Below are 25426 nucleotides of genomic sequence, written 5' to 3'. Positions count from 1 at the left end.
AAGCAATTAAGTTTCTGCAAACACTTGACTTGGTGTTGAATCAACACTCTTCTTGATAAGCAGCAGTGTGGCAAGCATAACTGACAAATCATACATTTCCAATATATACACCATGCTGGTTTGAGAAAGTAATGCAACTCTTTTCCAGCTTTCTTTTTACATTAAGGGAGAAAAAAAGTTGCTCAGTAATTTGTGAGTTTTCCTTCAGTGATCATACAAAATTCTCTGTCTGCAAAATGCATAACGATTTCTGGTTGAGCTTGGTATGCTTCCAGCTTAATGCCATCTTCCTCCAACAATATGCTTGCGGCTATTGGTGAGTGATTTTTAAATGACATTTAGCACTCCTATGTCGCAGACTGTTTTCCAGGCATTCATTAAGAGCATGTTGGCAAGGCCAGAAAACTCCGTCTCAAGAGCCTGAAACCTTTATCTTGTTTTTTATTTTATACCCCCACCTCAACACACAACACAAAATAACTGGTGAGTACTCATTCTTTACCTTATTTTGTTTTGTTCTCTTATTGATATTCAATTGACCTTTCTCAGGAAAGATCTGAGAAAATTTTTTTTGTTAAATAATAATGTCGCCTTTCTTCCAAAGAAGAAAGGCCTTATCCAAAATGGAAAGAAAACATACAAGCAAGCCATGTAGACAGAGACATCAATATAAATGGCAATGCATATATATATATATATATATATATATATATATATATATATATATATATAGACATTTGCCAAGTTTTCAGAATAATAAACTAAGTAAAAAACAACTGAATATACCTGGTTTTGAAGTGATTTTTCTGCTCTCACATATGGTTTCTGTGTGGGTAACAATGTCTTTTGCTTTAAAAGTCCTATTTATTTATCATCATCTAGCACAAATGCCATAGAGAGTATTTACTATTTTACTACTTGGTACGATATCCTCTTAGTATTTGTGGACTTTTCAAGGCAGTTAGTAGCTTCCACATCACTTCTGGACCAATTTATATTGGAATGTTCCTATCTTAGAGGTAGTTTTCCTATGGAGCAATGGAAATGGACTCTTTACCTTTGAATTCCCAGATTCTCTGGTATTTGTAGTGCAGTTTCCACAAATGCACTGTATGCATTATTTGCCAGGTTCTAGATTACACACTTCATGAGATTATGGCTTCTGTGTTTATTTATTCTATGGATCCGCAATGTCTAGAAAAAAGCATGGTTCATATTAATACTGAAAAAAAAAAGTGTTTATGGAATTGATACATGTTAGCATGTGGACTTTCCCTTTCAGAGCTTTTGCTATCTGATTGTGGCTACACTGACTCATGTAGCTAATCTTTGCAGCTTGTCCCAAATGTGGACTTCTGCAGTCCTTTAGCAGCAAGGGTTCAGAAACCTGGAGAAGGGACTGTGACATAAATGGAGAGAGACTAGACAAGAAGTATAAATTTGGAAGGCATTGAGGAAAGCCAGGTGGAAACCAGCTCTCTCTAGTGGAGTGCCTCACCAAATGTCTGGACCCACCGCTTTTTATTCACACATTTTTCCGTTTGGCAAAGCAGATACACATAACAAAGGTAAGGTTTGGTAAACAGTAATGGACTATTAGAAAAATTGCCCTCAGCTGTTCAGCCAGCCTTTTGATGACTTTTCTCATTTATTATGATCTGCTTCTGGACTTAGTCTCCAGCAATGAACATTTAAGAACGATGAGGTTCTTTGAAAACATGGCTGTGATTGTAAACTGTAAATGCAGCAACAATCATGATGCATAATCTTCACAAGCCCTAACATTGCTCTGATTATTGAGCTCTCATGCCCTTTGTCTGCAATAAATTCCTGAATTTCTTATAAGCACTTTCCTTGCACTGACTTCCCCATAGAGCAAATAGCTCCATGGAGTGTTGCTTCAAAGCAAGAGCACACTCACTGTATGTCATAGATCTGGTTCTCTTTGGGTTACTGAGTTTTACAAACTTGTCAACCTGGGTAAGTTATAGAATGTCTTTGAGTGTCAGTTTACTTATTTGAAAAGTGAGGTTAATGATACATGCCTATCTAATAAAACCATTGGAATGATAAATGAGAAATACATGTAGTCTTACCTTTACTACACCATCAATAATCATCTAAATATTATTTCCATGCTTTAATAAAGGAACTCATAAACTTAGACATGTTATACAAATATAAAACAGTATAACTTATTCAGATTAATCTCATGAACTTCTTGTGGCTAGGCAGATTACCATGTAGTTATATCCATCTTAAAGTGCAAGGTGGGCATCTTTTATTTTATGAACTATATGACACTTCTGGCAAGATAACGAGATTTATAGTCAAACGGGTAGTGGTCCTATCTTTTTTTTTTTAATAACTGAAGGCAGGTTATTTTCAAATTTTAGGTTGGATTTCATAGATTATCATAAATTAGGTAGCTGTGTACAGGGAATCTGTTTCTGTATTAGGTTATGTCATGTTGGTTAATTTATCTATACTTAAGCCACTAATACTGTCTCCTTTACTATAGCATTGTAATAAGTCTTGACTTCTAATAGTATAAGTCATCCAGCTTTATTCATTTTAAATATTTCATCAATGTTGAATTAAGCTTCTAGAAGAAAATAACTTCATGATTCATAACTTTGGGATGAATAGAATTTCTTAAATGGGATGAGCACACACACACACACACACACATACACACACACACACACACACACACTCACATAACAAAAGCATTAACCATAAAGAAAGATTAAAGTGGACACTTTTAAATTAAGAGCTTATGTTTAATAAAGTATAGAATTAAGAGAGTTCAAAAAGTAAGCCACAGACTAAGAAAAGATATTTATAATATATATATTGACAAATACTTCATATCAAGAACATATGGAGAATTCCTACAAATCAATAAGATACAATTAACCTAATTACAACAGTGGGCAAAAGATCTGACAGATATTTCATCAAAAATGGTAACCAAATGTCTGATAAAGATATAGAAATGTGTGCAATATCATTAGTCATTATTATACAAATACAAATTAAAAACTGTGATATATGCCATTATGCAAACATAATGGACAAAATATAAAATAAAATTTAAGATTGAGAATACAAAATATGGGTGAAGTTATGAAGATGAGAGAAAAAAATATATAACTTTTTTATAAATCATTTAGGAAAAGATTTGATGGTGTCTACTGAAGGAAAACATTTGTACACCATATGACTCAATGATTCTACCCTTGAATATATATTCAAAAAAAGTATACAAGACAATATGTACAAAAGACATATGCATAAAATTTTCATAGAAGTTTTATTTACAACTAGAGACCCGGTACACAAAATTTATGCAGGGGAGGAGGGAAGAATCCCTCAGCTTGACCTGCACCCTCTTGTAATTCGGGACCTCTTGGGGGATATCCAACTGCTGGCTCAGGGTTAAAACCGGCAGTTGGACATCCCATTTGCAATCCAGACTGCTGGCTCGTAACCACTGGCCTGCCTTCCTACCAATCACCCCCAACCCTTCTGCCTGCCTGACTGAGTGTCCCTAACCACACACCTGCCTGATCACCCTTAACTGCCTCTGCCTTGGGTCCCACTGCTGCGGCTTTGTCCAGAATGATGTCCAGAAGGTGATTCGGCTGTCCAGTCTAATTAGCATATTATGCTTTTATTATTATAGATGTTCACTAATAGAAAGGGTAAGTAAATTATATTGGTAACATACAGTAGAATACTGCCTAATTATTAACATAAATAAACTTCACATGCACCATGGATGAATATCAAACAAAAGAGATTATTAATTCAAAAATATATTTTTTATTTATATAAAGTTTCAAAACTGATAAAACTAACCCATTATTATAGAAATCAAAATGGTTTTTACTCTGGAGAGTTACTGAATGGAAGGGGAAACCAGTAATTTTCTTGGCTGCTGAAACTGTTACATATATTGTTTTTGGTGTTTGTTGCATGGGAATGTACATATTTACAAAGTTATCAATCTGTACACTTAATATTAATACTTCTGTACTTTACTAAATGTAAGTTCTACCTTAGTAATTTTTTAATCGACAAAATTACTGAGGCAAAGAAGATAAAAATATTGACACTATATTCCTTGTACTGTCTATTCTTATGAAGTCTTTGGCTAAGACAAGGTAGAGACTATTCTTCCAGTAAGTACTTTCAAAAACAATGTGGTCTAATCATTTAATCTGTCAGAATGCCTATCTAGGGACATGCCAGAGAGCAGAACACAGTGCTCCTCAATTTTTTCCCTCATTTTTGATCTTTCCTTCAACTAATTATAGCTTGCAAATATCAAAGTTCTGTTTATATATTAATGAAAATACATCCTGAAACATCCATATAAGAAAATAAATTTAAATCCTATGTCAAGTGTCTAGTATTATTATCTGAGAATATTTTTAAGAGTTTAACTTAAAATTGCCTATTGGGTATAAAATAAGTGTAAGTAAATGCTAACGCCAATGAGGTGATGATGATTCCTCTGCTGCTTCTGAGATACTTCTGTTCAGAAAAGCTGCCTTTGGCCCTGGGCAATAGCTCAATTGGTTAGAGCATCATCCTGCTATGCCAAGGTATAATTAAGGTGCACATTAGTGTTTACCATAAAACATCATAACAAAAAGAGCACACATAACATCCCCAAAAAACTTCCCTCAGAAAATGCAACAATAGATATTAAGGACAGCCTCATTAGGGAGCCTAACATAAATAATAACATCGTATGAATATAGAAATGTGTGTGTAAGTATATATATATATATATATATATATATATATATATATATATATATATATATATATATATAAACACACACACACACACACACACACTAGTAGCCCATTGTACGATATTGCCCACAGTAGGCCGCCCGAAGCTTCCATGGGAGCAGGCAGGAACCACAGTGCAGTGCCAGGATCAGTGCTGCTTCCATGGGAGGTGTGTGTGAGGGAGACACACCACTTCCAAAGGAGCCCACAGGGACCACCATTGATTCCATGAGAGGCAGCAGGGACCCACACTGTTTCTGTAGGAGAAGGACTCGCCTTCTGCTGTCTGGACTTGTGCTTGGTCTGGCCCCACTGTCTCTGTCCATGTCTGCTCTGGTTCCGGGGGACTGGCATGAACCAGGCATGGTGACAAAGCAAACATTCCACCAGGCTGCTCACGCTGCCTGCTCAAAGCAGCCACCACCCCTGGACCGGAGGACTGTGCTATGGCTGAGAGGACAGGGCGTTGCCATCGTGTGGCTATGGGCACCACCATCTATGTGACAGAGTGATGATTAATGTACATATTACTCTTTTATTAGATAGAATATATATATGTATATATGGCTATAAATGAAGGTGTTTTTTTTGTTTTTTTTTAAAAAAGTCTAATTAGAAAACTTTATCTCAGAAGTTGACAGTAATCTAAATTATGTTACTTTTCTTTCCAGTATAAAAATGAAACACTTCTTGTTTTTGGCGGCTGCAGCTGGCTTTCTGCCTGGTTTGATTATAAGAATACCTGAGGTTTGTATATTTCATAATTATTTTCTAGAAGAAATGGAGCTAATCCTGTAGTACACTCACTTCGTTACAGGCACTATGTGAGGATGTTATGTCTACTATTCACCTCGTTCTCACCCTAGTCCTATTAGGCAAGTACTATTCTTTTATTTTGTTTTGTTAATCCTTATCCCAAGATATGTTTTTTCCATTGCTTTTAAGAGAGAGTGGAAGGAGGAGAGAGAGACAGAGAGAAATATTGATGTGTGAGAGAAATATCGATGTGTGAAAGACATATAGATTGGTTGCCTTCTGCAGGTGCCCTGACCAGGTCCTGGGGTTGAATCTGCAACCCAGGTATGTACCCTTGACCAGGAATTGAACCTGAGATCCTACAGTGCACAGGCCCAGGCTCCAACCACCTACCTGTAGTGGTCAGAGCAGCAACTATTATTCATAATCCCTTATTACAGAGAAAGGTTCAGTTATGTAGCCAAGGTCAGAAAACTAGGACATGGCAGAGCCTAAAATACACCTAAGTAGTTTGATTCCACAGGGCCATGCCTGTTTTATCATAGTCCCACTGGGTAATTAAAAAGTTGAGAATGTAGGGCAAAAATTACTTATTTATAATTTATCCATGTATTTTTCATGACCAATAATAGAAAAAGACAAAAACAAAAACACTCTTTTGTTTTGTTGACCCAGAAAAGGTAACTATTCCATTAATATCCAAACTGAGCTATCTGATTTGTAACTATAACAAGATTGTGACACATTAAAAGAAAATATGAAATTAATGATGCCAACAGCAAAGTGAGAAGAGTAAGGAGTGATTAACAATGGAGTGAATATATAAGACCTGAATTTCACTACTTATTAAAAACAAGAACTTCGCCAGGTCCGGTTTGGCTCAATGGATAGAGCGTCGGCTTGGGGACTGAAGGGTCCCAGGTTCGATTCCGGTCAAGGGCATGTACCTTGGTTGCAGGCATATCCCCAGTAGGGGGTGTGCAAGAGGCAGCTGATCAATGACTCTCTCTCATCGATGTTTCTAACTCTCTATCTCTCTCCCTTCCTCTCTGTATAAAATCAATAAAATATATTTAAAAAAAAATAAAATAAAAAATAAAAACAAGAACTTCAACAATCAGAAACAGAAACAAAATTCTCAATGGTATAATTACGAAGAAGTTCCATATATGTGGTGCTCTAAAATGTACCTCTAAATACCTCAATGATATGAAGAAAATATGACATCTTTAATGTTTCCCAAATTATTTTTATTATGATCAGAAATCAATAGCTTTGGTATAGAAGATATTTTTTTAATATTTTTATATGCTAGGTATGATAAATTAGGTGTGTAATATAAATAAGCTGCTCTTTATTGCAATTAATGGTAACCTAAAATATTAAGGATATTTATTTTTCTTCTTGATGAGTTGCAGATAAAAATAAACAATTTTTTAAAGTCACAAATTATAAATTTTAGCTGATTTGAATCCTATATAAAATATTTTCATTGATTTCAGAGAGGAAGGGAAAGAGAGAGAGAGAAATATCAATGAGAGAGAATCATTAATCAGATGCCTCCTGCACATCTCCTACTGGGGATCAAGCCAACAACCTGGCTATGTACCCTGACCAGGAATCCTACCTAATAAAAGAGTAGTGTGCAAATTAACCATCACTCTGCTACAGCCACAAGCCACACCCACCAGCACACCCCAGCCAATCAGAGCGAGTATGCAAATAAACCCAACCAAGATGGCTATAGCCACAGAGAACAGGAGGGAGGCTTGGGTTTCCCAGGCAATGGAAGAAGCCAAGATCTCTGCCTTTCCTAGTCAGCCTAGGCCTCCACTCAAAGCTACACAGTTTCAATTATAGAAGATACACAAACAGAAATGGCAGTAGCCAGAGTGAGCAGAGGGCTTGGCTCAGCTCCAGGTTACAAAGTTTCAATTGTAGAAGGTAAATCAATTCCAGATACTAGGGCCTCTACTTGGGTCATGGAGGGGAGGGCATGGCTGGCCTGCAAACCACCACAGGCCCCTCTCTCAGGCTGCCCCACACCCAAAGGGAACCCCCACCCTGATCCGAGACACCCTTTAGGGCATACCAGCTGGCCCCCACCAGTGTACCAGGCCTCTATCCTATCTAATAACAGAGTAATATACAAATTGACCATCAACCCAACACACAATAGCTGCCCCCATGTGGTCAAAGATGGCTGCCCCCATGTTGACACAAAGATGGCCACCACAAGATGGCTAGCAGGGGAGGGCAGTTGGGAGGCACCATGCCTGCAAGAGAGGACAGTTGAGAGGGACCAGGCCTGTAAGGAAGGGCAGTTGCAGGCTATCAACCCTGCAGGGGAGGGTAGTTAGGGGTGACCAGGCTGGCAGAGGAGAGAAGTTAGGGGCAAACAGGCTGGCAGGGAGCAGTTAGACATCAATCAGGCTGGTATGGGAGTGGTTAGGGGATGATCAGGCTGGCAGGCAGAAGCAGTCAGAGGCAATCAGGAAGGCAGACAAGCGAGCAGTTGGGAGCCAGCAGTTCTGGATTGTGAGAGGGATGTCTGACTGCCCTTTTAGGTCAGATCCCACCGGGATCGGGTCTAAATGGGCAGACGGACATCACTTGATGGGTCAATAATTGGAGAGAGTGCAGGCTGGGCTGAGGGACATTCCCCTCCCATGCATGAATTTTGTGCACTGGGCCTCTAGTGGAATCATGACCTCCTGCTTCATAGACTGACACTCAATAACTTAGCCACACCAGCAGGGCTTGAATCCTATTTTATACTTACAGATGCAAATATTAATGTTTTCTCATATGAATAAGACAAACATGTAAATGGTTTTTATTTGGGAAGCAAAGAAGACACTTGGAACTGTTGTGGGGAATGAGCCAAGGAAGCAAAGTCAGTCAGAAGCATATTTGCTATCAAGATTATTGTGGTTCATGTTGCCCAATAACAACTGCTTTAATGTGGTCCAAAGTACCAATTATAAATTTCAAAAATCCCCACCACAAATTATTGCACTATTCTATAAACTTCTATAATGTCATACTGACATTCAGAAACCCTCAAAACTAGCATTGAAAAAATGGAAGGTAACACATTGAGATAAAAAATTGTAAAATGCTGTTGATCATTATTTATTCAATATAAGCTGTGAATTAAAATTGTGTATAGGTCTGCAAGTAATAGATTGAACATGAAAAATTCCACTTCAAAGAAGTAAGACTAATTCATCATTTTCTGGTAACAGGTAAATGCAGCTAAAGTTCCATATAATTCAGTCCTTACTGACTTGCTATCTGTTCAAACCGAAATTGTTAATTTACATAACACCTTCAGGAGAGAGGTGGATCCACCAGCTTCGAATATGCTGAAAATGGTAAGATTCATTAAAAAGCAACAGAAATGATGAAAATAATAGCAATGGTGCTTCCTGAGTTTTTATTTAATTCTATTCACTTTTAATATACCGTATTTTCCGGCTTATAAGACAACCCCCTAATTTTACAGTTAAAACATAGGCTTAGGCCTATATTCGCCCCACTTCCCAGGCAACACCAGTTCTTTGTTTAATAGACTGCCTCTCTGACTTTGGCCAATCTGAGCAGGCTTTTTACTAGAACACAGTGTAGCTTCGGGTACAGAACATGTATAATTTGCATGCATAAAAAGCCTGCTTGGATTGGCAGAGTTAGAGAGGCGGTCTGAGCAGCCTTGCAGTGATTGGTGTGGGATGAGTTGGAAAATTCGTTTAGCGGCATATCGAGATGCTTTTTCGGGATATACTCGGCGTATAAGATGACCCCCGATTTTCGGTTGACTTTTTTTCGTTTCAAAAGTCGTCTTATACGCCGGAAAATACGGTACTAAAAATCGGGTCTTCACAAGCAAACCTATGGCCTAGCAGAAGAAAGAGATGCCCAGAGAAGGTAAGTAAATTTCCCCAAATCCTGCAGTTAGTAAATAACAGAGCAATAATTCCAATTCAAACTGCCTGACTTTATTCACACTGTGCCCTAGGACAGTGCTTCTCAAACTCGAATGTGCTTAAGGATTGCCTGAAGAACTCGGTACAGACAGGGCCCTGGGCCCTGCTCTCTGAGACCTTGATTTCAGAGGTCTGGGGTAGAGACCAGGTCAAGTTCCCAGCTGATGCTGATGCTGCCAGTCAGTGTTGTCAGTATAGCAACCTTTGCTTACAAGTTTCTGAGGTCTTTTAAAGCTGTCATCAATGGTAAGACACTCTTCTGAGAATAAAGATGTCCAGATTCTAAGCCAGGTGGTGCTGTCAGGTAAACAAATACCGACAAATCTGTTGTCCAGCTCTTTTGCATTTCATGAAAGGAGAGAGAATTGTCTTTCTACTAGAAATCAAAAGCTATCATAGGCATTGTTATACTGTGAGTGCTGCAACTGACATACATCTTGTGCTTGCTTACCACTGACAGGCACTCTTCCAGAACCCATTATATTGATTCACTAAATTCAATCATTCTGCAGTTAGATACTATCATTTCCACTTTGCAAATGATTAATTTGAATCTCAAGAAATGAAGTAGCTTCTCCAGTCATAAATACTGCATCAGTACAGTGTCAACTATAAATGGCCAGCTCCAGGCACCTGCTCTTTTTACTTTTTAAAAAATATATATTTTATTGATTTTTTTTTTTTACAGAGAGGAAGGGAGAGGGATAAAGAGTTAGAAACATCAATCAGCTGCCTCCTGCACACACCCTACTTGGGTTTGTGCCCGCAACCAAGGTACATGCCCTGACCAGAATCGAACCTGGGACCTTTCAGTCCGCAGGCCAATGCTATCCACTGAGCCAAACCGGTTTCGCTCAGGCACCTGCTCTTAATTAAATACTTCCCTTAGAATGAACATGGTCCAAACTCCTTGGTTTCCAGATGAGCAAGTAAGTGTAGTGAGGAGGTACTAAAGAAGTGATACAGTAAATAGAAAATAATATAGCCAATGCTATATTTTATTATATAAGATTAAAGGTCTCTATAATGAAAACAGACTATAAGAATGACTATATTCTAGTGCTAAACTGTAAAGTTGTGAGACAGCAACAAGCTGACCAATTAGACACACCAGTAAAGCTGCGTAACATTTTACGGGGAATATGGGAATTGAGCTGTTTCATAAACAATTCACAGGACCTGGATAGAAAGAAAGGGATAGAATTACAGACAGGATGGCTGAAGTACCCATCTCCACTGACAGCCAGGGATTAAAAAAAGAAAAAAAAAAGAGTTTCTGCATAGTGGGTAAGGACCTGATTAAACAGAACCACTTGTCAAAACCAGAATTCATGACTTTGGTACAATAACCATAAACATCCACTTGCTATTTAATCAGGGATGTCCTAGTATCACAAAAACAGAGAATCTTATCATCATAATGTCCTATAGAGCATCCTCAAAGAGGTCTGAACAACAGACTCTGTTAATGAATGCTGCCCTAAATTTACACAACAAAATAAGCTGACTCTGAAATGGAAATTAGCATGCAGGATATTTACTGGGGAGCAATGTCCAGATTTATACTTACCTATGGAGGGAGAGAAAGAAGCATCCTTGGGCATTCGGAGAAATGCAATTGTGACACAGTCCCAGCAGAGGCTGTAGCTAATCCCATGGGAGACTATACAACCAGGAGAAGCCTTCTGAGCTGTCCTGAGTTGGAGGGAAGCATCTTAGAAGTTACAGTTGTCATGTATGCTAGTTGTTGGATATGGGCTATCCCAGGGAGGGGATTATGCTCATGGGTAAACACAACTTTAGGGAGCACAGACGATAGTAGAGTTGTCTGTGGGCAGGACTCTCAGCTTAAGAGGAAATAAGTGCTTCAGTTCAGATGGGGACTCAGGTAGTGCATCACAGTATGTATGACAAGCAACCTGTGAGTAAAAATGAGACAATCACATACAGAATTGGGTACATATCCTGGCATGTAGTATTAGCTATAATCTTTGTTATACACAATTTTATAGGAAATACATGACACTATATTTGCTTCTAATCACAGCCAACATTTATTTATTGAGCATGTAATGTAAGATTGATACATAACATACATCACAATTGTATTGCATCAATTATCATATTAAAGTTTTTGAACAAACCATTGGGTATTAAGTATGGATTACATTTTACAGAGGAAGAAACTGAGATTACAAGAGACTAAATGACATATACTAATAAGTGATGGGAAGGATTGCTAACCCTGGTATGTTTTCCAGGAATTATTTACTTAACCTCTTAATGCTTCAGAGAGAGAAGCTACATCTGAAATGTATTACCAAATTTTGATTTTGAAATCATAAAGACTTAAAGAATGAGTTGAAAGTTTTGTTTCTCTTTCAACTAGACTATTTAAACAATATAATTATTTAAATTATCTTCAATTATTTAAATTGAGTATATTTCTGGCATTGGATTCTTAATCACAATAAATTGGAATCTTATTATGGAAATGTTAAGTTCATGTGTTTGTATTTGACTCTGTTGCTGTAGAGTTGGGGAGAGGAAGCTGCAAAAAATGCCAGAGAAGTGTCAAAGTGTTGTGAGGTGGGGCAGAGCAACGCACTGAAGAGGAGAATTACAAGTAGGTGTATGTCTATGACTCACCTTTGTGTTCACAAATCCTCATGGATTGCCAAGCCACCTGGAAAGGTAGCTTAAGTCATGCCATTTGTGTTTACATTTGCCCCATAAATGACAGTGAGTTGTGGCCCAGTGCTTATAATAATACTATTTCATTATGATTAATTGTTTAATTTGGATTTTCAATTTTTCAAATATCAGATTCTACTTATCAGAAGGAGAGAATCAAAGCTCTCAGTGTTACAGAATAGTTGATTAATACAATGATGACTCTATGGACAGCTGGATAGCTAGAAGGTGTCCACACTATGCAGTTCTCTCAGCTACCCACAATATCACAATGCCTAAGCTTTGGAGCACTAGTATAGTTCAGAAGTTATGTTCTTCTCTCCGGAACTTCCCAGAAGAATAATTGTAGGTACTCAAACATGAATCTATCTCATGGTGTATTTAGTAGGTGAGTCACTGTTAGTTTCTAGGAAAGCCAATGCAGAGATTAATAATATTTATGAGATATTTGTTTATCACAAAATTTTAAAAATATTAATGAAACCTCCATTTTTGTAAGTTATTGGTCGTATTTGCCTAATATTGTTGAGCAGTGAATTAGTAATGCGAGTCTTCCCTTCCCCCAGAGAAGTGGAGATCCCTCTAGAACGCCATATTTTATTAGAACTCACCTCACAAGTGGGATAGCTAACTGAGTAAGTACTTATTTCAAGGACCTTACATGATAAATATTTTTGTGTGGATCCTCTCAAACCATAGGACTTGTTATAACTCATAGTCTGCTCTGACTGATTTCACCCTTCTTATCAGCTTGGAGGTGACAAAGACTGGAACATTGATTGGTTTGATTTCTCAGCCTTTCATGTCATCTCCTGTTGTCAATGTTTCACCAGACCTGAGCACCAGAAGTGTACTCATCTAAGAGAAGATTGCCAGCAGAGATGCCACTAAGCTCACCTTCTCTTATAAGATGTTGCTTGGATAGCCAGCAACCCATTTATAAAATAAAGAAGTCATTCTTGTAAAGTACTTTCAAAATTTTAGAGTATGACCCAACCCGTTTCCCTTTTTTCAGATACTTTTTGTGGAGAAAATACATATTTGACTTCTAGTCTTATCTCATGGACAGATGTGATTCGAATCTGGTACAATGAGTCTAAATATTTTCAATATGGTGATTGGCCAGGAACAGATGAGGGAAAATCAGTTTATCATTACACTCAGGTAACTTGTGAACTGGCAAATGTGCATATTGCTTAAGCAACTATGATCATGTGTGAAAATATGTGAATGTTAACCAAGGGCAATCATTCTACCCACTTTTTTCAAACTTATACTTGACCTACTGAATTCCTCTTATAAGTTTCAACTCAAGGAAATGTGATTCCGTTAATAAAGAACTTAGAGATGATTTTTCCTTCTTTGCATAACTGATGTCCTGGGAAGTAAAACATCAATATCAATATATCAATGTAATGTATAAGTTATATTTGTAAAGAATGAAAATAATAGTAACAATATAGAGAATCCCCTTGTTTCCAGTTGACTTTTATTGTGGTAAAATTATATATATATATATATATATATATATATATATATATATATATATATATATATATATGCCTAATATGCTTAGTGTCCGACCGATCAGTCAACCTTTCAGTGTACCGCTTGATCAATCACTATGAGGAGTACTGACCATTGCGGGGCAGACACTTTGACTAGTAGGTTAGCTTGCTGCTGCTGGCCAGCCAATCAGGACTGGAAAAGATGGGCCAGAGATTCCTGGAGCCAACCTCTGTGGTCCCTCTCTGGTCTCTAAAATATTTCTTTTAATTATTTTTTTCTCAATGTGCATAAATTCATGTACCAGGCCCCTAGTTACATCTATATTACTAAAAGTGTCATTTTAAAATTGAGTGCCATTAATATTCACTGTCATTAACTACATTAAAATTATTTTGCAGCTATCACTCCTATCCATGTCCAGACTTTTTATTATATTATATTATATTATCATATAATAACTTCCCATTTCTCCCTCTCCCCTTCCTCTGGAAGCCACCAGTCTACTTTTTTGTCTCTTTAAATTTGACAGGTCTAGATACCTCACTTAGTTACAATCACACAAAACTTGTCTTTTAATGTCTGCCTTATTTCATTTAACTTAACATGCTCAATTCATTCATTTTAGAGCATGTGTTTCAACATATTAAGGCTGAAAAATATTCTCATTATATGTAATACCACCTTTCTGTTTATCCATTCATCCATCAATAGATAATTGGGTTGTTTCTACCTTTTGACTATTGAGAATAATGTGGCTATAAACATTGGTATACAGATATCGCTTCATATCGGCTTTCAGTTATTTTGGGGAATATACCTGGATGTAGAATTGCTGGATCATATGGTAATCCTAATAGTTTCATTAGTTAAGGAACTGGAATACTGTCTTCCACAGTAGCTTTAAATTTTTACATTCCTTACAGCAATGAAATTTTCAAATTGTTCACATCCATACTGTATTGGTTTGCTTAGGCTGCCATAACAGGACATTACAGGCTGGGTGGGTTAAACAACACAAAATTATTATCTCACATTCCTGGAAGCTTTAAGTCTCTGAACATCTGGAGTATACTCAGTTTCTGTGAGAGCTCTCTTCCTGGGTTATATGAGGTCATCTTCTCACTAGATGCCACATGGTCTTTCTTCTGTGCATACCTGGAGAGAGGTGGGAGTGAGAAGAAGGAGCTCTCTGGTGCCTTTTATTAGAAGGACACTAATCCTATAAAATAAAAGATCAATATGAAAACTGTTCCCTCGGGAGTTTGACCAACCAGGAGTTCTCTGTTTGCTATTATGTGCGCTGACCAGCAGGGAGTGGCATGGAACAAAGCAAAGCCCTGCCTGGAAGCTGGAAGGAAGGCCCCAGCTGATAGGCTGAAGTCCCTGATCATCCCTGATTGCAGGCCAGGCGTAGGGACCCCTACCCATGCATGGATTTTACACACCAAACCTCTAGTCCTATTATATCATGGCCCCTCCCTTAGGACCCCATTTAACCTAAGTTAATTCCTCAGAGGCTTCTCCAAATAGAGCCATACTTCTGGATTAAAACTTTGGAATATGAATATGGAGGAGATGTAACATTCAATACCTAAGACACACTTCTTATCCTATATAATAAAAGGCTAGTATGCAAATCGACCAAACAGCCCAATGACCTGTTGCTTTGATGTGCACTGATCATGGGAGGGCAGATGCTCAGTGCAGGATCTGCTCCTAAGTGGTCAGTGCACTGTAACCAGGGAAGGCCTGTCAAGCCAGAAGCCGGCTTAAGGCTGGCAAGCACAGCTGCAGTGGTGGGAGCCTCTCGTCCCTCTGCAGCAGTGCTAAGAGTGTATGGGGAGTGAGCCTAAGCCATCAATCGGTCATCCCCTGAGGGCTCTCAGATTGTGAGAAAGCACAGGCTGGGCTGAGGGACCCCCCTGAATGCATGAATTTCATGCACGAGGCCTCTGGTACTTTATGTTGCTTTTTTATTAGTGCTGAGTTTTGTTTGTTATATTTTACAATATATACCATGTTTCCCCGAAAATAAGACATCCTCCAAAAATAAGACCTACTTACAGGTTTCCTTCTGAACGAAATATAAGGCATCCCCAGGAAAATAAGACACACACACACCACACCACACCTCCCCCCCCCCGGCCCCCCCCCCCCCCCCCGGGCTAAACATGAGAGATTTGGTCCATTGATTCTGAAAGAAATGGAGTCACAAGAAGTTCACCAGGAAATTCAGGAATTGGATTGTTATGATGATGTTCCAGAAGATGATGACATGATTATCATTGAATAAATGAGTAAATTCTTGATACTGTAGGATTCACAGTTTGTCTGGTTTGTGTTGACAACTACGATACTACCTTACCGTATACAGGTAATACATTTCCTTTATTTTCATTTAACAATAAATGTGTACTGTATTCTTCTTCATGGAAAAATAAGACATCCCCTGAAAATAAGACCTAGTGCATCTTTGGGAGCAAAAATTAATATAAGACACTGTCTTATTTTCGGGGAAACAGGGTAGTAGGTCTGAAGTGGTATTTCACTGTGGCATTGTTGTGCATTTTGCTAAAAATTGGAGATGTTAAGTACCTTTTCATTTGTTTGCCAGATATCTGTATATCTTCTTTGAAGGAATGTCTACTCAAATCCTTTGCTTTTTAATCAGGGTTTTTTTGTTGTCTGTTTATTGTTTAGTTGTAAGATACCTACTCCTTATCAAGTTTATACTTTTCAAATATAAATTTCTATTGCATGAATTGCATATTTCTCTGATGATGGTGTCCTATTTATGTTCCAAATTTTTATAAAGTCCAATTTATCTCTTTTTTTTTTCTTGCTTGTGCTTTAGTGCAGTATCAAGAAATGATTGCCAAATTCTATTTCATGAAGTTTTTCCTTTTTGTTACTTTCTGAGGGATTTATATTTCCCCCTTTCATATATATAGTTCAGTGATCCATTCTGAGTTATTGTTTTATGTGGTGTAAGGTAGAGTTGAACTTTTTTGCTTCCATGTGGATATTTGTTGCCCCAATATTATTTGTGGTAAGCCTTTTATTTCCCTACTGAGTGGTCTTGACACCCTCATTGGAAATCATTTAACCATATATGTGAGGGTTTATTTCTGGGGTCTCTATTCTATTTCATGGGGCTATATGTCTACCATTATGCCAGAACCACAATTTTATTACTGTAGCTTTTACTAAGTTTTAGAATCAAAAAGTATATGACCTTCAACTTTCTTCTGCTTTAGGATGAATTTTTTTTTTTCTTTTGTGGAAAGAAAATGCATTGGGATTTTGAGAGAGAATGCATTCAATCTGTAGAATGCTTAGAGTAATATTATTATGTTAAAAATATGAAGTCCTCCAGCCCATGAATATTGGGTATTTTTTTTTAATCATTTGAGTCTTCTTTAATATCTACAGATATGTTTTCTAATTGTCAGTGCACAAATCTTTTACAAATTTAGGGTTATTTATACTGGGATGGACAAAAGTAGGTTTATAATTGTAAGTATGCAAAACACAGTTTATTTTGCTGTTATTCTTTTGCTCATGGTAGCATTCTTTATTATGGTTATATACTTTCTTTTGCTCATCCCTGTAAGTATTGTATTTTTTGCTGCTATTTTAAATAAAATTATTCTCTTAATTTTTTTTTAGATTACTTACTGCAAGTTTATAAAAACACAATTGATTTTTCTCTGCTAATGTTGTATTCTGCAGGTTTCTGAATTTGTTTATTAATTATAATGATTTTTTTTTTGTGGCATTGTCAGGGTTTCCTACATATAAAATTTGTCACCTATAAACAGATAATTTTACTCTTTCTTTCCTAATTGGATTTTTTTTCCTTGTCTTTTTGCTCTGGCTAGAATTTCCAGCACCATATTTCATAGCAGTTGCAAAAGTCAGCACTGTTTTTGTTTTTTTGTTTTTGTGGCTGATCTTAGAGGAATAATTCCACCTTTCCCATTGATTCTGATGTTAGCAGAGAGATTTACATATGTGGCTTTTACTATGTTATAATAGTTTTTTCTTACTAGTTTGTTGAACACTTTTTAAAAAAATATTTTATTGATTTTTTATAGAAAGGAAGGGAGAGAGATAGTTAGAAACATCAATGAGAGAGAAACATGGATCAGCTGCCTCCTGCATACCCCCCACTGGGGATGTGCCTGCACCCAAGGTACATGCCCTTGATTAGAATCAAACCTGGGACATTTCAGTCTACAGTCTGACGTTCTATCCACTGAGCCAAACTGATTTTAGCTGTTGAACATTTTTTATCATGAGAAGATGTTGAATTTTATAAAATGCTTGTTTCAATTGATGTAACCATGTGTCTTTTTCTCATCATTGTATTCATGTTGTAGTCTACATTGACTTATTTTGATGTGTGAAACCATCCTTATTTTGGAGGAATAAATCCTACTTTGTCACAGTGTATAATTCTTTTTTTATAATATGCAAAATAAATCTAATACTAGATTGTAGATTCAGAATAATTAGCCTTTTATATCCAATAAACATTAGTATTTCAAGAAAAAAATATCTTAAACATAATAGTGTTACTTTTAGTATGATTCTGACTTTAATTTGTTGAGGATATTGGGTTCATATGTGATATTGAGTTGTAACTTACTTTCTTCTTTAAATTGACTTGAGAGAGAGATGGGGAAAGGGAGAGAAAGAGAGAGAAATGTTGATGTGAAAAAGAAACATTGATCAGTTGACTCCAGTTTGCACCCTGACCAGGGAACAAACCTGCCACCTGGGCATGCATCTTAACTGGCTGTCAGAGAATCAAAATTCTGACCCTTCAGTGCATAGGACAATGCTCAAACAATTGAGCCACACTGCCCAAGACTGTAGCTTATTCTTTTGTGTAGTGTCTGTGCCAGTCTTCAGGATTAGAATAAAACTGGTTTCATAGCAATTGTTAAAAAGTATATTTTCATCTTGAAACTTCTAGATGACTTTAAAAATTATTGGTATTCATTATTCTTTCAATATTTGGTGTAATTCACTAGTGAATTAATCAGAGCCAGAACTCTTTTATTTTGTTAAAAACTTTTGTATTGTAGTTTATCTTTTTGAAGAATCACCTCTTAGTAACATTGATTTTCTCTATTGCTTTTATCTTCTTTATTTTGTGTATCTTTATCTGATATTTATTATGTAATTTATTTGATTATTCTATTTTCCCCTAGTTAACCTAGCTAATTTATCAATTATATTGGTCTCTTTGAATATTAATACTTTTGGCATTATTGATTTTCTTATTCTTTATTTTGTTTATCTATACTTTAACCTGTTACTTCCTTCAGCTAGCTTGTGTTTAACTTACATTTTTATAGTTTCTTAAACTAAAACTTTATATTATTGATTTTAGATCTTATTCTTTAATGTGACCGTGTATCTTAGCACTGGTTTTTTTCTGCTTTAACCCTAAGTTATAGTATGTTGAATTTTTATTCTTTGTCCAAATATGTTTTCTAATTTCTCATTTAATTTCTCTTTTACACACTTGTAAAATTGTGTTTTTACTATACACATATTAGTAAATTTTCCAGTATTTCAGCTTTTAATTTTTAGTTTCATTCCTTTGTGATAAAAAATACATAGTTATATTTAAGACCTTAAATATATTAAAATTAGTTTTAAAGTCTAACTGATAGTCTATCTTGGAGATTTTTTCCAGTACTTGACAAAATGTATATTCCATTGTTATTGGCTAGAGTTTTATTTCTTATAATTTGGAAACTTTTTTTCTTTTCTTTTTTGTCCCTCATTCTCTCCATTACCTTCTTTTTTTGTTTATTTATTTAGTGGACTTTTTATAGTGGCACATATTGATACCCTCCTCATTTCCTTTTGTGCGTTTACTATAGATATTTTCTATTTGGTTGCCATGTGAACGATATATAATATTCTAAAAGTATAATAATCTGTTTTAAACTGATAACCAATTGCATACAAAAAGTGTTCATTTATAATTCCAGCACCCTGATTATGCAACAAATTATTATTACAAGAAAGAGTCACTATTATTATTATACATTTATTTTTGAATCCTGCTTGCATTCCCAAAATGTATATGGGTCTACTTGATGAGGTCCCACAAACCCCCTAGCCTCTGTCAAATATGATAATTTCAAATGATCTGTTTCATAGTTGGTCAATGCTTTCTTCTGCCTGTTCAAATCTATTACTGATCACCTCTAGTAAGTATTTTGAATTTAATTATGCTATTTTCCACTCCAGAATTTTTCTTTGGTTCCTTAAAAAGGTTGTTAATCTTTGTTGACATTCTAATTTTTATTTTTATTTATTTATTTTTTTAATATATTTTATTGATTTTTCACAGAGAGGAAGAGAGAGGGATAGAGAGTTAGAAACATTGATGAGAGAGAATCATCGATCAGCTGCCTCTTGCACACCCCCTACTGGGGATGCGCCCGCAACCAAGGTACATGCCCTTGACCGGAATCGAACCCGGGACCTTTCAGTCCCCAGGCCGACGCTCTATCCACTGAGCCAAACCGGTCCTGGCGACATTGTAATTTTTAAAATATATCATTAATATATTGTTTCCATGGTTTATTTTGGTTCTTTTTTGTGTTTTTCTTTAGCTCTTTAAGCACATTTAAGACAGTTGTTTTAAAGTCTATGTATAGTAAGTCTAATGCCTGTGTGTATTCACGGTTTTTTGTGATTTCTTCTGTTTCTTTGAGTGGGACACATTTTTCTTTATACAATTTTTTATTTCTTTGTTGTTGTTAAAAAAAGGACATTTGAACAAAAAGCAACTCTTCCCAGTCTTTGCCAATTTGTAGAAATGACCTTGATTAATTAACAGGGTACATTTTGAGACTGAGGATCAATCCAGGGTGAACCTTAGAGATCTCATGTTATTTTTCTAAGCAAGTGTCATGCCTGAGACTATGTCTCTGATTTTTTTCCCCATTTTCCCAAATGCATAACTGTTTTCAAATGTCTTAATTTCCACAATTTCTCATTCTTGTTGTCACTTTGCATGTTATTTCCTTATGCATAGTTCTTTGCTCCAGGTGTCAGTAGGTTTGCAGTTCTCCTTCAGCTATAATGAGCTGGATCCACTTTTTCCTATGTCTTTTCATGTCTGGGAACTGAATAATGGCATAGTTTACCATCTGAGCTCTAAATAATGGGGAAATAAAATAATATTCCTTGGGGCAGCACTTAGCAGATTAGAACCAAGTGAGGAAACAAAATGTCAACCATCTCTTACCAACCACTAGATACGTGAGAATCTTTCTATTTTTATGACTTCCTAAATAGCTATGCTGAAAGTATCCTAATAGCAAAGATGTTCATTCGAAATCATACATAACAATATTCATATTAAAATCATTTAGAAAATATTAATTTTTACTAACATAATCTCTTTATATTTACAGATGGTTTGGGCTTCCTCTTACCTCATTGGCTGTGATGTGTCATCATGCTGCAAAAGATTGTCACCTCAATATCTTTATGTTTGTCATTATTGCCATGAGTATGTATTCTACAGTCTGGGTTCATATAGCTTTATTCTCTCAAAGAGAGAATAAAAATCAAATAAATATTACATTTCAGTTATTTAGCTATTTCTAAAACTTTACACGCACACACTTTTTCTTACATCTTATTTTTCTAAATAGATCTATATATCACTAATAGAATACTTAAATTCAGAAATATTACAAGTAGTCTAGCTATGTGTTATTGAGCTAGCTGATGGTAAAAAAAAAATAGGTGATTTACTTCAACAATGCAGAGTAATTGTATAATGCAAAGGCAGAAATACAATGGAGGATTAAGAATAAACAGAAAAAGCCAAATGTTCTTGCCTTTAGCTTTTTATTATAACTGTCGATATACATGATATATGTCTTTTCTTAAAAAATTAAGTGTATATTTTACCCACAGTGTGAGTGCCAATTCTTAGAAGAAATAATTTGATTGCTTCAGTGAAGGGCAGGTGTGCTGCTTTGTCCCATGGTATTTTAGCACAATAAAAAGATGATTAATATGAACCCATGAAAATGATTTAGCTGATCATGTGCTATCACCTTTACACTTTAAATGAGGTCTCCGAAATCACTATGGAATCAATTTCTATAACATCCTATATAATAAACAATATATTTATGTCCCTGTTGGACCATTGCTATGATGTACACTGGCCACCAAGGGACAGACTCTCCAACTGGTAGGTTAGCTTGCTGCTGGGGTCCTACCCATTAGGACTAGGCCCGAGGGCCGGACATGCTCTGGAGCCCTCCAAGGGTCTCTCTCCGGTTGGCTGGCCAGCCTCCCGTGGTTTCTCCCTGGGCCCCATTGAACCTGATTAGGACTAGGTGAGATGGTCCTGATAAATGGCTAGGCTGAGGGACCCCATCTGTGCACGAATCTGGGCCTCTAATATTCATATAAATCCATGTGATTTATTTCTTGTCTCATTACATCTTTATTTTAGTAGTTAGTATTTGTTGTGATTTTTTTAATCTATGTAATTAATGATGAGATAAATAATTATCTGCTTACATTTCAAAGCCATAAATTGTGCTAAATCTTTGAAGGGGTTGGTGGTCTGTGGTGAACTGCTGATAATACAAAAAGTAGTAGAAAGCATGGAGTTGTGATTGAAAAATTTTATTAGCAAAAAGATTTCATGGTGTATTAGCAAAAACTTTTATTAGCAAAAATATTTTATTAGCAAAAAGATTTCATGGTGTATATCTGACATGATCACTTATTTAATTAAGCAATAAATATATTTTATATGGTATTTTTTTTAATAATATACAGATCAAGGAGAAAAAAATATTAGATAGAATGTTCTTTCAGCCAAAACATTTACTTTATTTATCGTATGATTCAACTATAATCCACATTGTTTTCTTAAGATATCTGAAGGCAAACCTGTCTTCTCTATAATTTAAAGTTATCTCAGGACTGGAAAGTCTTACCTACTCTGTCCTCCAACTCTTTAGGTTGAGTAAAATATGGTGTACTTTTACTTTGCATAATACTTCATATGTATCTATAAAAGACAGTAACATGTATCAATTTTCTTACAACATAGTGCAAGATAAATTTAGATCAACTCCACTCACTTAAAACTTTTAACATTGTTAAGAACCATCTACTTTCATGTGACTATTTATCAAGTACTTAGGGATATAAAGAAAAATTTCCTAATAAAAATGGCTCTAAAGTCATCCTACTTAGCACTTGACTGTTCAAAAGGTACAAACTGTCTCAAAATATTCTTAGGACACCAGAGTTGCCTGTTGCACATTTAAAGAGGTAAATTTTCATTGTGTAACTTACAAAGTCTAATAATATAAAATTAATCTAAAAGATCATCATTGTTATATACATGTGGTTTTAAAAAATGTCTTTAAAGTTGATTGTAAATAGTGAATACATTATATATGTATTTTCTAAACTTCAAATTTATTAGACCACTTTTTTTTTTTCTTAAGGGGAAATGAACCTGATTTAATGGATAAACCTTATGAGCAGGGAGTTTCATGTGGAGATTGTCCACATGACTGTGAAAACAAACTTTGCAGTAAGTTTTACATTCCAGTTTTCTTAATATTGGCTGTTGATTTGAGTCAATTTAGTTGCAGATATAGAAAATTTTAACAATTCTACCAAAATCTGCTGGGATTCACAATTGTATTTAGTAAAGTTGCTAAATATAGGATACAAGCCAATATACCAAAGTTTTGTAGTTCCCTCCATCCTCTGCCCTCCCCTGAATGGCAGGGGTCCCACCCCACCCGTCCTCTTCATGCCTGCATGCATGCTGCCCATAGACCCAGAGCAGCTAGAGAGAGGGGCCACCACCATCTTTGTCAGTTAATTTGCATACTCACTCCTGATTGGCTGGTGGGTATTGCAAAGTGATGGTCAATTTGCATGTTTCTCTTCTATTAGTGTAGATGAGGTGAGTCAGATAGAGAAGGATGAATACTATATTACCTCACTGATATGTGGAATCTAAACAGTCCAAATTCATAACAGAGAATAGATCAGTGTTATTCAGAAGCTATGAGATGGGGTGCAGAAAGAATGAGTTAAGGTGATTAAAAGGTATAAAATTCCAGTTAAAAGAAGAATAAATTATAGACATGTAATGTGCAGCATTTTGCCTATAGTTAAAAATGTTGTATTGTATATTTGAAAATTACTAAGGGAGTAAATCTTAACGTTCTCATCAGAAGAAAAAAAATGTATAACTATGTAAGGTTATGAATACTAACTAAACTACTGTTAATCATTTCATAGTATACTGGTATACACACATCATAATATTATGTTGTACACTTGAAATGAACACAATGTTATATATCAATTATATCTCAATACAACCAGGGAGAGTAAAGAATAAAAGAAATAAGAGTAGTAAAAACAATTTAAAGAAGTCAAAGAAAAACCATGTTACATTAAAAGAAAAACACATCTCTCACCTCATATTTCTCTAAGATACTACATGGCAGAAGACAGTGAGATAATGTTGGATAACTGATTTCAAGAAATATTGATATACATATGTGCTTGTTCATAGTAGATAGGCCACTGACTTGTTATATAAGAAAATATCTGGGTAAAGAAATAATTTGAGAAATTTTGCTATTCTATGTGCGCATTTTATATAATTTTTACTTTGTATTTTTTTTCTCACTGATAATGCTAAATAACTTACACTTTCTGATTTCAAAGCTTATACAAAGCTATGTTAATCAGAGTGGTGCTGATTCAACAGACAAAGGCCAATGGAATAGAATAGAGAGCCCAGAAACTCTAGCACATATGGGTGTATATTAATTTTAATAATCCAGTGCCTTACCTATCAAATGGTAGAGCATCATATCATCAGAAGACAACACATAAATAAAACTTTATTATTTATAGTTTATAATGTTGATGATCTCAAAAAGACTCATCTCCAATCTGTTCAGATATGCCTGACCAAAACATAGTGATTAAAACAACCTGTTTGATATCAGAGGAGACTTTCACCTTTTTTTCTTTAATGACTGACCTCATTGAATTCATTACCTGTTTTCTATTCTAATTTTATTAGTGCATGATAATCAATATTAATGAGCTATTGTTGGTCAGTTTTATGTTTATGTCTTTAAGGAGATGACCTCTTTCCTCACTGCCTGTGATTGTTGAAGATAACATTCCTTTTTTTTCCTTTCAGCTAACCCCTGCATCTATTATGATGAATACAATAACTGCCATATACAGAAAGTGGTTCCTGGATGTAAAGTCCTGTCAGTGAGACTACAATGCAAAGCCACTTGCACTTGTACCACTGAGATCAAGTGGTGACTTATAACTGTAACCCTGGTGAGTTACAACTGTAATATGCTGTTAGCGAAATGTCCGCTGCATTGTATCGTCCACCTTACTTTGCTTCAGTAGCAGTTGCTGAATTTTGTTGGGTTTTAATTATGCTTGAGATCCTAATTTTCATTAATCATACACGGGCCTCAGATATTTTCACCAATGCCACCCACTCCTGCCCTGCTACACCCTGAAGGAACATTGTTTTGTTTCTTACTCTTGGAGTGAAAAGTCCAGTTTAACACCTGCCCCATATTTAAATCACGCAAGTT

The 25426-nt window shown here is 35.8% G+C and overlaps 1 protein-coding gene across 1 annotated transcript; it reads left to right on the top strand.

The window, feature by feature from the left end:
• Window positions 1-1887: 1887 nt before the first annotated feature.
• CRISP1 (cysteine rich secretory protein 1) lies at window positions 1888-25139 on the top strand (the record flags this gene model as incomplete). The annotated part of the gene is made up of 7 exons (XM_084890471.1): window positions 1888-1980; window positions 8814-8942; window positions 12087-12177; window positions 13261-13409; window positions 21203-21300; window positions 23276-23364; window positions 25009-25139. The coding sequence occupies 7 exons, from the start codon at window positions 1888-1890 to the stop codon at window positions 25137-25139; spliced, it is 780 nt and encodes a 259-aa protein (XP_084746597.1).
• Between the last annotated feature and the right edge of the window lie 287 nt (window positions 25140-25426).

The sequence above is a fragment of the Pipistrellus hanaki genome (assembly GCF_964339955.1).
Source record: "Pipistrellus hanaki genome assembly, chromosome: 7".
NCBI classification, from domain to species: domain Eukaryota; kingdom Metazoa; phylum Chordata; class Mammalia; order Chiroptera; family Vespertilionidae; genus Pipistrellus; species Pipistrellus hanaki.
The sequence above is the reverse complement of the archived record's forward strand: the minus strand, read 5'-3'. Positions and strand labels throughout refer to the sequence as shown.